Source organism: Somniosus microcephalus, chromosome 18 (genome assembly GCF_052327205.1).
Source record: "Somniosus microcephalus isolate GS21.2 chromosome 18, FLI_Smic_1.0, whole genome shotgun sequence".
Taxonomy (NCBI): Eukaryota; Metazoa; Chordata; class Chondrichthyes; order Squaliformes; family Somniosidae; genus Somniosus; species Somniosus microcephalus.
Genome location: NC_141004.1, coordinates 25,758,919 through 25,772,427, shown reverse-complemented (window position 1 = coordinate 25,772,427; position 13,509 = coordinate 25,758,919). Strand labels below are relative to the sequence as shown.

Sequence of the window (13,509 nt, the reverse complement as noted above, 5' to 3'; positions counted from 1 at the left end):
TCTCCTATTTTTAAACTTAACTTTAATATCTAATCTAATTTACTCGACACCTTTCCTTGGTTAAAAATTTTTAAAAACACTTTACACACCCATTTTCCTCTGCCTCCTGGTTCCCATCCTCCTTTCCAGAGGTGGAAGTTAAATCCTGGAAACTGGATTTTGGATCCTAAGTCCAGTTTTTCAGTCAGTCAAAGCCTAAGATTGGCATATGTCACATCATACACATGAGCAGGTCAATTCTAAATGCGATTTTCTCGCATCAAATAAAGTCGTCCTACAGTTCAACATGTTATCTTGTAAGTGGTCCAGGCAGCAAAGTGATGATAAGACAGCTTAATGGCACTAATCTGTGACCAGCTCTCAATTTACAGCTGGCCACAGAAATGATTAAGGGGCTAAAAATGCAATATCTCACAACTGTAGTGGAAAAAAATGTTGAAGACACTGAAATTATTTTCAGTCAACATTATCATTATTACTGATGAGGAGGACAGCTTTATATCCACAATATCACTAGAGCTGCAATGCACTTAAAAGACCAATGCTGTCTAGCAACATGTACATGACCTCCTTACCTCATGAACATTTCATTCATGGAATCATGCTAAGAAAGGTAAGATTAAACAAATTTACAAACATATACACTGAAATGCGCTAAATATATAACTGACAGAAGTGGATCATTTCAAGATTCTAGTACTCTGATGTTGGGCTTGAGGAGAAGGCTTTTCATGTTAACCGAGCCTCTGAATTAGATTATCTGTTATAGTTAAAAATGGCAAGTGGCCTCAGGATTCCAAAAGGTACTGCACTAGCAGGTGGTGCTGTCAATGTATCAATACATGACAAATTGAAAACAATGCAGTACCACCTAACATTACGTGACTGTCCAAATGGCATTCTGAATAAATTATTCATATCTGACCCAAGAAAGAATTACTATCTGTGGTATCAAAAAAAGTCAAATGAAGCAAATGCAAAATAAATGACTTAATCTGTTAAGCCTTTAAATTGAAAGCCAAAGTAAAAGAAGTTCACAAAAAGTGTGCTTGTGAATGCCTGAAGGAATGCGGTCCACAGAGGAAAAAAATGTAAATGGGTGGAACCAAAGTGAATTATGGAAAGGAACAGAGGCCCAAAGGAAAAATGTAGAAGGCTACAATCAGAGAAATCACATCTGTAGAAAGCCTCTAAACTATTGTAAATGGCCGGAAGTACAGTAAAACAGTTTTCCACCTTTCCTGCCGCTACCGAGCAAAGCCCAGCCACCTCCCACCCCAAGCAAGACTTCATCTCCCGCCACCCCAACAAGGTTTCAGCCCCTTCCCCACAAGCAAGATTTTGACAACCTTCCCCCAAATAAGATTTCAGCCGCTCCCCACTCCCCCCTCTTCCACCATTGAACAAGTTTGCAGCACACACTCCCTCCACCCACCACCTTGAAGCATATATTGGGAACACACCCACCCCAGAAAAAGAAGAAACAGACATCGGAGCACATTCAAAAATTATAGGTGGGGGTTTGCTACAAGGCAGCGAGTCCAAGTAGCCGGCGAGTATCAAGAATCACTGAAGCACCAATGGAAATCTAAGCACTTGAGTGAAACAATCGGTGAAACAAAGCAGGAAACAAAACCAACAGCTTCCCACCACCGCCTGATAAGCAAGCACCCCTGCCTCTCCACCATTCATAGAGTCACCCAAGCCGAGCAGGAATCACTCGCTCATTTTCCACAGATTGGTTTTGAATTTATCCCCCTTCACCCGCAGGTTTCTTCCTCTGGTTCTACTGTTCAGGACAAGGTGAAATAGCTGGTCATGGTCTACATTATCTAGTCCCTTTAGAATCCTTAAAACAGCTATCATATCACCTCTCAATCTTCTCCTTTTCAGGAAGAACATGCCCAATTTACATAATTGCTCCTCATAATCCAATCCCTCAAATCATTCTGGTAGTTCTCTTGTTTTTATTTCCACTTTTATGGTAATTTCCCCATGTCAGAATTTCCCAGCCACAGCACCCCAACCACTGGCTCTATTTCTCCTCTCCTGATGGCCAATTATTCAAAGCCTCAGCCTCCTTATGCCTACTGATGGAAATTCCCCTTCCTCAGCACACCATTCCTCTCCCTTGCCATTCCTTTACCCCACCCTGCCCATCCCCCTCACTCCTCCATAATCCCCCCCACTTCCCAATTCCTGCTCTACATGAAAAAAAAATCAGATTAGTCTTGATGACTACAATGCCACAGGAGATCAACTCTTATCGTTATAAATATTCCATACAACCCATTACCCTATATATGGCTCCAATTTGGTACCTAATATTACACCCCGATTTCCACTCCATGTATCCTATATAATTTAAATTGTTTTGCAATGCAATTTGTGTAATGCCCCCACAGATTGTTGATTTGATATATAGATTTAACTACAACACCCATTTTAAACGTTAGATACCCAAGGCAGGTTATAATGGTGTAGCACATTGGCTCGTATTTTCTGGGGCCTACGGGTGCGTACACACCCATAAGGGCCACGCAAGTTCCGGGTTTTTGCACGCAAATCACATGCGCAAAAACCCGGAATTTATGATCTGTCAAGAATCTTCTTGACAGACCGTACCCATCCCCAGGAAAAGGGCATTCGCGGGCAGAGAGTTGGGCTATTTGCCCAACTACTGCCCAGCAAATGCCCATGAAATTCTTACGCCTGGTAAAAGCTGGTGTACGGTCTGCTTTTACCAGCGTAAGAGCTTAAATGAATATAAAAATAATGTTTTTCAATTATTTGCGGTCGGGAAGCCTCCGACCGCAAATTCAGGCCTAATGTGTTGTACCTCAGAGTGGAAGGATAAGGGCTCATATCCATGATTCCTCACAGAGTTTCTGCTCCTAGATTAAATGCTCAAGTGGTTTCCACTATTCTGCTTTTGTCGGTTTCCTCCATTATTGCTGGAAAATAGATTTATTTACATTTTGCATCTTGTGACTCGGTTATGTGCTCAGGTTAGATCAAATGAGCCAACAGACATGTTTGGCAGTAAAAGAATGTAATATCAGTCACAGCCTCAAAGCACTCTCCCTGCACCGCTAACATAAGGAACTATTTAATCATAACCATTCCAACGGTCATATACACACAACTATGGTCATAAATCTATTTTCCCAGGTCAAGGAAAAGAAAAGTAGTGAGAATGGAATTTGTTAATACGTTATTGTCTGGCGCCAATTTTAATATTTTTAAATGCGTGTATTGATGAGTATTGCAAGAATCAATGCATGTCAGTAATGAATCTTGGTCATTGATTTAACACTAAGCAAAAAGATCAAATGACATTTTTTTTTTAAAGTATGAAATCACTGAAGAAAGGATTTTAAACATACTGTTAAATGAGGGTTTTGGATAAAATGTACGTATCTGAACGGAATTACACATGCACCATATCAATATCACAAAAACTTCAGTACAGTATCATGAAATCTGGAATATATGTAAATGGAGGTCAGTATGTTATTTTAATTTTAGCAATTGTAAATGACAAAAATTGAATACAGTGGGATATCTGCCCCCTCCCCGCAGACCAACATTTTGGCAAACTACGAGAGAGAATGGTTTTGCTCTTGCTACTATTGCTCCTCTCGATACCATGCTAGGATATGAAATACTGTACAAATGTACAAAATATTTCTCTACAGGTGCAGTGTTCTCATTTTTTTTTTAAATGACAGTCCATTTTATTGTAAAGTAGTCGAGCTGAGCTAAATTAGAATATTTAGCCTACTGAAGATGAGGAGTTTAGTTCCCAACACTATAGCATTACCAGTTAGCAAGCTCCCAACATTTCCCACATACCTTCTTACTCTGCTACTTGCATTGTCTTTCCTTTTCACTTTGTTCAGTAAGTCTCAGGCTGCTCGTTAATGCAGTGCTGTCATTACTAATTTTAATCACATTTCCTCTGCTGCTTAATATAGTACCATTATTATTGATTTAATTAAACTACCCCATGTTGCTTCTAATACTTCAATCATTCTTTTTAATCCAATGTGATTTTCCAAATGCTGCTGTATCAGACTTCTTCACGGTTAACATTGCAAGTGAAGCACCTGCATTGGGACTCAGTAGAAGCTCTCCTTTAGCACCACACGCCTTGCTACATGTTCAAAAGTAGCACATTAAGTTGCAAGTGTCTACTATGTTTACAAAATATCCTAGCAATGCCTAGTCAGTGCTGAAAGTTTTACTCAAGACTACAACTCTTAGTTCTGGCCTTGGGCTGTCACTGGCTTCACAGTTGTTTGAGGTCTGACCAGCTTTATACCAGATACATAAGTTAATATAGGAAAGGAACCATAAACAAAATAAAATGTGCGGTGATAAATATAGTAGTTACAGAAATATTTCTAACTTTACTTGTACTTAACAGCAGAAATATTCCACCTGCCAACTAGCCTGGGTCAAGTTAACTTGTAGTGTTGGCAAAATGAAAGACGTTGGTAGTTTGCATTAAAACCAGTCTGTTTATCCCTCAATTTCCAATCCATCATTAGCTCTTTGTCCACATTCTTAGTGCATTTAATCCTTTGTACCCTGTTTTTGCACTTCCCTATCCCATGGATCAGTTCACTATTAGTACTGAAAATAAATGTTATCCATCTTGGGATTTGTCTTCCTTGTTCAAGTTTAAGTGACGGAGTAACAGGTAGACTAAAAATTTAATTTAGGCACATTAAGAAACAAACAGTCCCATACCAACACCATTTCTTTTTTAATATTCATCCAGCATTGCCTCATAAACTCTCTCCGACCAGACTTTATTGATTAAATGAGATCGATTCAGGGGTCACCTGTCCACATGGATCACTATAATGCAACCCAAATCCAGTATGTAAAGGATAACAAGCCTGTTTATAAGAAGTTATTTGTCAATAAATGCCACTGCTAAATAATCCCTTGAGTGGCCATCATAGAGCTTTACCATAGCTATGAGATTACAATTGAGTCAGGCAACAACTGACCATTTTAAAAAGGACATTTTACAAGTTCGACAGTACTAAGAATGTGTTACATGAATGGGTCAAACCAGTTGATCACCTATATCAAATTAGGATGAAGATGTGATATGGCAATAGGAAGTGAAGTGACAGTACACCCTTTGTACTATATTGATGAAATAATTAGGTACGGTTTCAGTAGAGCAAAGCAGCGGACTGATAGATTTAATCTGTTCCTATTTTCTTACTGTCATGTGAAGAGTTACACAATTGAAAAGTGAATACAGAGTAAACTATGATTTCTGCCCATAAAATAAATCAATTATTTAACTATTATAAATTATGTCATACATAAGGTTTTATTTTCATGGACTTTGCATCTGCCTTTATGTTGAGAAAATTAAACCAAATGTAGTTCCATGAAATGACACAATTTACAATATGTTCCTTAGTTTATGAACAGTAACATTTCAGGAAATCAACATCCCATAATTATAGCAAAACATCTACTCATTCTACCAGGGGAAAGCTGCAAACATTCAGCTTTTATTACAACAGTTCCACAGACAAAACTGGGGTCTAATGTTCAAAGTCTCAAACAGTAGATTAGGGACAGATGACTTATTTCTCTCAATGGTATATTTACAGGCAGACTGTTAAATGCTCAATGAGAATTAAACATTTTACATATTTCTTAAAGTACCTTTTCCGTCAGCATATCTGCAAGCCAAAAACTGAAATATGTAATGCTCTTGCCAAATTTGTGCATCTCACAGGGCAGTTGTACATCTTACAGGGCTTGAGTCTCATACCAGATGTGAGAGACTTGGAAACTCTACAAATCATGTTTGTACAAAAGAGGCTCCACATGTGGCCCTCAAAAGACTGATATTGTTGTACCTCTGCAAGTTGATTCTAGCTTGAGAAATGAGTGTTGTGTTTTTTCCCCCCCAAACCATGTTGTTTTTTAACCCTTGCAGCTATATGTTGGAGCACCAACATGTTACACCACTATCAAGCAGAGTTCTATCTAAATTAAGGATCCATTTGAACTTTTTTGTAATTGGAGATTGGTTGAAATACTGATTTTTACTTTGGAGATTCATGCCCCATCCCATCAAGTTATACGGGTTGTTTTCACAATGTACCTACAATACATTAAAATATATGATGGCCCGGAATTTGCGGTCAGCAACAAAGCGACGATGCTCGATGCTGACCACGAAGAAAGCTGTCCACAATGATCTAGTGATCTCTGTGATCATTTCAGCTCTCCCGATCTTTGTTTGAATCTGATGTCAAATCAAGTGAATCTCCAGAGTCCAGCAACAGTGATGTCATCAAACTGGCTAAGCAGCCAATCACATTGAAGAATTCTCAGAGACAGCAAACCAAGAAGTAAAATACACAGATTCTGATTTACTTTTTATAAATTTTACAGAGAGCAAAATAAAGATTGGGACATACACATAGGATTAAGGTAGAAGCTGAATTATTATAAACAAACTTTAAAAAAATTTAAACTATGTAATTCTTAATCATATTAATGGAAAAATTTGACATTCCACAAATATAACATTAGTTTTTCAGGGCCAGAACAGTTGTTCTGCAGTCAATACCCATTAAAAACCCAGTTAAACCTCTTTCAACAAGGCTAACTTTATTGGGGGGGGGGGGGGATTTAACAGCGATATTCCAGCAGAACAGGAAGTTTTCATCCTTATATGTGATTTCAATTGACTGCCAGCTCTGGGGACTTCCACAACGCAACCTCTGGTGGAGCAGTGAATGACTGACCGCAACTTAAGGATTTCCACGTTTATCTGCGCATGCGCTAAGTCCTGAAATTGCTGTCAATTTCAGAGGGGTAATGACAGCGAACACTGACAGTTTCGCCATCATTACCACTGCAATATCTGGGCCAATGTATTTTCCACATGCATATTAGCATTTTCAAGTTTAATGTGTCTGCTGATTACAGAAATCACAAACAATAATAATCTCACACTATGAGCTATATATTCCTCTGTTCATTAATGAAAATGTAGATGTGTTTTAACAATGGCGCAATATCGTAGAAAGCATGAACAACTATTTGTCCATTGTTATCGATGCCGTGTGGAATACTCCTGTGTAAAAATAGGCTGCAGGAAATTCACAAAAATTGTAAAATAAAGACTTTCTGCTTGCTAAGAACTTGTTAAAGGCCAAGCGTAAGAAACTCATGCAGAATTATGCATGCGGTACCCAAACGAAAAATGAGGATTGAATTTCACGCCACAACTGTTATATAATCGAAGGTCAAGATTTCAAAATTCTAGGCTGTTTTCAAAGGAAAGAATAACAGATTAAATTTGTAATAAAATTAGATTGATATTTTGTTTTCATGTGATTTTCCCCCCTTTTTTCTTGTTTTATTTTTAATTAATTAATGGGAGATCAGAGTTTCCCCCCACCAGCTGAGCCACATTGACTTTGAGATGGTAGTGTGACCCTTTATGAGCCCCGTAGAAACATTGCTATGGATCCCAAGTTAGCCCGAAATGGGTCTGCATTCTCAACTATTGTCACTTATTGCTATATCTTAATTATTTTCCTGTGACTTGTTTATTTTAGCAGATTTATTTTTTAATATATTAACTACTGCTTTTAGTTGATTATCTTGTTGAATACCTCTCCTTCCCAGGATCGGAGCGGGACAGTCAGTGATGGTACTCCAACTACCCAAAAACAATCGAGCTCAAACAGAACAGAACTTGCAGTGAAATGGGTCAATTGCTACTGCATATTCCAATATGTACAGTTCAGAGAATATAAACGTTTATGTTGTAAAACAAACATTTTACATTTTACAGAAAACGACACTTCTGAAAACACAAATTTTATCATCTGCATTACTGCTTTGGATGTATACTTGTTCTGGCCACACAGACTAATCTATAGACCACAAAAGACAAACTGTATTGACATTTTTCCTGACCTGTAAGATCAACAGGAGAAGGCTTCCGCTGTTCACTAGAGCGAAACTATAAGCGCATGCATTATAAATACATTTACAATTTTGCTATACAGCAAAAAAAAATTGGGACAAAGAATATAAAGGACATAGGCTACACTATCTTTCATCACTCTGCTACTAAACTAAACCAAATCAACCTTCAATGTTAACCATTTTATCCTCTTTCTTTCTAATGTTGAGAATTGCAAGAATGTTATTTTTGACATGATTATTCATTTAATTAACATTAAAGGCAATATAAATGGCCGCCTTTCACAAATATCAATAATAAGTTCCCTGCTCTCACATGTAACCCTCTACAATGAAGCCTTAGCATCCAGAATCTCCAAACTAAATGGGTCACAGTTTGGGCAATTCTCAAGAGCTTCATCCCTCCCAACCAAGAAGCAAGATAATATCAAAAAGCAGCAGACTGGAACTCCCTATGCTATTACAAGGATGGAAAAGGAGTGGGGGGGGGGCACGGAGGAAGGGAAAAGGAGGGAGGGAGCGGGGGGGTGGGCACGGAGGGAAGGAAAAGGAGGGAGGGAGGGAAGGGCGAGAAGGAAAAGAAGGGAAGGGCGGGAAGGAAAAGGAGGGAGGGAGGGAAGGAAAAGGAGGGAGGGAGGGAAGGAAAAGGAGGGAGGGAGGGAAGGAAAAGGAGGGAGGGAGGGAAGGAAAAAGGAGGGAGGGAGGGAGTGAGGGGAGGAAAAGGAGGGAGGGAAAGAAAATAAATATTGATGCTGAGATTTACAGAAATTTTGTGTTAATCAATTTTGCCGTACCATTGGTCATGTCATAACTCCATATACAGCAGTCAGGCTATTTTACTTGCCTGTTGTGATTAGACAGGGAGCAGTTTACCTAACTATTTCAATAAACAGAAACATTGATAGTACAGCAAAAACCTACAGGCATACAGGTCCTGCGGTCTGAAATTATTTTTTGGTTTATTTTGCAGTAAAACAACTGCCCACCGTCGCTTATCTTCCAGTTCATTGTAAAATGTCAGAGGGCCAAATTTCCAGAAGGCAAATTGTGGGGTTTGCACCTGTTTCTCAATAAGACATTCTCAGCAAGTGAGGCTCCACACCAGTAATACAGGCTAATAAAATCAGCTCTTTAGTCTCTAGTTATTAACTGTGAATATACCTGCTGTAATTTTAATTTAGCAGTCCCACACTGCTACAAAATAGCACTACTAAATTCATTATTGTTTTGATTTTTACAGTTATTAACTCTTCCAGTGCCAACAAGTTTACTCATTCACAGAGCCTCTTCCGACTTTGGCACATAAAAAACATTAAATGTTGATATGTTTGCAACCTTTTTAATTTTACAAATCTATGTTCCCCGATTGGCTAAAAAATTTGCCTTTAAAGAAATGTTGATCCCACTGCCAAAATGGACAAAGAATAAAGATAAGTAAAATATTTGAAAAGCTTTTTTTTTTTAAAGAAAGGTTCAATTAAAGAAAAGATAGGTTTGATTAGGTAGAAAAAGAAGAAAAATTAGGTAGAAAAAGAAGAAAAATTAAAGTTAAAAAGTAGGACAGAGAGGAAATGAGAAAGAGAGAATAAGGGCAACGGTCAGTAAAATCAAAGTGTTTACTTTTTTAATTTTAATTGTTGTGTCTTAAGCATTTATTTCAGTTCTTGTAGGATCAACATTATTGTAATAATTCTGCTCCTCATATTATTACTGTAATAAAGTGATTCCAATGTTTAATCTGCTCCTACCTTTATTGCCTCCAGACAAGACTTCTCCAATGTTCTCGGTCGGCCTCCCACCGTCCACCCTCCGTAAACTTCAGCTTATCCAAAACCCTGCTGCCCATGTCCTAACTCGCACCAAGTCCCCTTCACCAATCACCCCTGTGCTCGATGACCTACATAAATAATCCCCAGTCTGGCAACGCCTCCAATTTAAAATTCTTATCCTTGTGCTCAAATCCCTCCATGGCCTTGTCCCTCCTTATCTCTCTAACCTCTTCCAGCCCTACAACCCTGCGGAATCTCTGCATTCCTCCAATTCTGTCCTCTTGTGCACCCGCGATTTTAATCGCTTCACCATTGGCAGCAGTGCCTTCAGCTTCGTGGGCCCCAAGTTCTCTAATTCCCGCTGCCTCGCTACCTCTCGCTCCTGAGAACCTCTCTCTTTTACCAAGCTTTTGGTCCCCTGTCCTAATATATCTCCTTATATGTGGCTCAGTGTCAAATTTTGTTTGATAACGTTCCTGTGAAGCACCTTGGGATGTTTTACTATGTTAAAGGCACTATATAAATGCAAGTTGTTGATGTTTGTTTCAACATTGTGGCGTATGAGCAGGAAACTTGCAAAGTGTCCAGCCCAGAAGACATTCTTTGGAACTGTTAACAATCTAAGAGGATCATTATAATAGATATCAATCTCAGTGCAATGCGCAGTCAGCAGTCCAGAATTATATGATGGCTAGACATCACATTGAGTTCAGAGACCTAGTAGTTCTGTGTTTGTTGGTGTTTTGACATGTGTACAAAGCTCTGCTTCCTGGGCAGTTCATTTTAACGTTATGAGCGCACAGGCAGAAGCAGCATAAACATAGATATTCTAAAGCCAAACCAATAGTCCAATTGGCATTTGTACTGCCTCTAGCTATATTAAAAATAAATCACAAAGTAACATAGTACATCATCATGCCCATTATTTGACCTCTTTACTTAATTAACTTTTATCTTATTGGGCCATAATTTGCTTTAGCAGGGCATCTAACAGCATCTGCTGTTAGACTTGACTTGCCTTTGCATGTTTCGGGTTTAAAAAACTTTGCATGGCAAGTTGCCGAAAGTGCGAGTTGCTAACAGCGCAGCAAGGGAAACTGGGCATCTGGGACCTGAGTGAACAGGGCAAGCAACTGTGGATCTCCTTACCCAATCAGATTGAAGGATTGTGCAAGGACTGAGAAGGAAGTGTACATTAGAGTGGGCGAATGCAATGTCCAATCAGGTAAAGAAGGAGAAATAAAGAGAGGGAAATAAAAATTGGATTAAGAGAGGGAATACTAAAAAAGCTACACAGAGCAAAACTAAAAAAAACCACTTAGCATGTCATTAAAAGGGTACTTAGATTGGAATGGACAAGACTTAACTTTCTATGGTGAGTTTAGTCCGTATGTACCACGCAAGTACAGCAACTTCATGCCATTCAATGCATTTCAATGGTGAGGCAGACAGCGAGACGTCATTTTCGCAAAACTAATGGCGGACTGGCGCAACTCGGACAGCAACTTTTGGATATTTGAATTTGACCGCGCATCTGCTTGAAGTTGCTGTATACCATTTGCACATAAATAATGGCAAGCAGCATTAGCCTTTCCATTATTTTGACAGCAAAACATTGTTCAATTAATTTTCCACTTATTGTAACACAAGTTGCCCATGGCATTTCCCTTGAGCAGTTAGACAGACAGACTTCAGAAACTTACTCCAACCAGCTGCCTAGTGTCCAGAGCCTGCAACTACCCCTTAATATAGCAACATTGAATGGAAAATGATTACATAGCAATATACAATGGTAAATGTGAACAGAAAAGCATGACCAAAAATTGTGGCAACAGAAAGTAATATTTGTGAACAGGGAGTACATATCCTATGTAAGATTTTTAATAATATACAAGATATAAACAGAGCAAATTAAGATCCCTGGGGGCTCTCCGAGCCAAACTATACCCAACTCAAGGCAATGACCATAATTCATTTGCAACTCATAAGTTATGAAGTCTGCTCACTGAAAAAAAATCAAAAAATGTCTTTATCTGATACACGCACAGGACTTGTTTTCCATACTGTCCAGTTTACCCTTTTCAAATTTGCATGAGAACAAATTGATCATAGTCAAGATCTATTGTGTACACTGGTACATTTCATTTAAAAACATTTATTTCCCCCTCCTCCAGGAGACTTCTCTTCCCGTCAGGGCAGGAATGAGCGGGGTGGGAAGGGGGAAGCAAAGGATGGATTTGTACAGTGGCGATAAATGACGAGCCAAAACCAATCAAAATCGGGAAGATTGGACAGTTCCCTAGGTAATTCAGTCTACACATGACTGACATCAACAAATAGCTCCACACCCAAACAAGCACAGGCAGGGGAGTAGTACGTTCTCACCAACAGCAACAATTACAGGTTTAAGATTGGAAAATGGCTGGATTGCATTTATGCACAACGCTAACATATCCAGAAAATAAATTGTGCCACCTACTAGATTAGAATTATTGCAATATACATTTTGCAAAATGGAATCAAACTTTTAAGATAATAGTCATTTGTAGCCCAATATTAGTCACGGAATTGCAGCTGCACTGTACTTACTTTTACACCTGACAGCTTCTTTGCACAGGTTAATCTGCTTGCCACAGAGGTCGCACCAGGTGTGCACAGAGCACCGAACGAAGCAATGCCCTTCTCCCCTCTCCTCCGGCACTCTGGGATCCTCAGGTTGGTGGAAGATGGTGCGAACATCTCGGGGCCGATGGGCTCCCTGCTTCACCCTGACCCGGCAGCCCAGCGCCATCCCTCCTGCTCCACCACCACCTCTGCCCAGCTTGGCCAGACTCTGACTGGCAGCGGCGGCGGCGGCGTGGTGAGCCGGCATCTCGCTGCAGTTGCCCAGCAAGACGCAGCGCAGCAGGAGCTGGTCGGATTGGCCGCGGGGATGGTGCCTCATGTCGCCGGCCGGGCGCCTCACTGTCCTCGGCCTCTGGTGGAAGGAGACGCGGGGGGGACCGAATTCCTTCTCCTGCTCGGCGAAGGAATAGCGGAGGTGTGTGCTGCCCAGAGGCGGCGGTGCTGGTGACTGCGCGGCGGACGCTATGGGCATTATTATTAATATTGATTATGATTCGCTTCACGCAGCAGTCGCTCGCGCTTAGCCCAGGCTGACAGCTGCAGCCGTTGGGCGCGCGCGGCTGCCTCTTAAATACCTCCGCGCGCGCCACGCCTCCTCCGCGCGCGCCTCCCCCTCCCCCGCCGCGACAGCAGGAGCCGTTGGGCGCGCGCGGCTGCTGCTCACTGGCCGCGCTCGCTCGCTCGCACCACTCACTCAGCCTGCAGTCGACAAGCTGCGCGTGGGTTTTTGCTGCAGGAACACTAATCAGGGGCTTTCTTCAGTCAAACACGCACGGTCTCCTCACGCAGCGATGCTTTTTTTACTCTCCTTCCCGCCCCAGAGGGAAACCCCTGCCTTTGCTGGTCATTTTTTAAAATTATTATTCTTGAAATGAACCCCAGATTTCCGGGAAATCTTCTTTCTTGAAATGAACCCCAGATTTCAGGCAAATCTTTCATGAAATGAACCCCAGATTTCAGGGAAATCTTCTTTCTTGAAATGAACCCCGGATATCAGGAAAATCTTCCTTCTTGAAATGAACCCCAGATTTCAGGCAAATCTTCCTTCTTGAAATGAACTCCAGATTTCAGGCAAATCTTCCTTCTTGAAATGAACCCCGGATTTCAGGCAAATCTTCCTTCTTGAAAT

General features: G+C 40.4%; 1 protein-coding gene across 1 annotated transcript in view; it reads right to left on the bottom strand.

Annotated features, from left to right (window-relative positions):
• Positions 1–12,942, bottom strand: part of LOC147105148 (ras association domain-containing protein 5-like) — a 160,799-nt gene extending 147,857 nt beyond the window's left edge. The window contains exon 1 of the mRNA XM_086011241.1: positions 12,345–12,942. Within this exon, the coding sequence (XP_085867367.1) occupies positions 12,345–12,852 (508 nt within the window). The 5' untranslated portion in view covers positions 12,853–12,942. The remainder of the gene's footprint in view (positions 1–12,344) is intronic.
• Between the last annotated feature and the right edge of the window lie 567 nt (positions 12,943–13,509).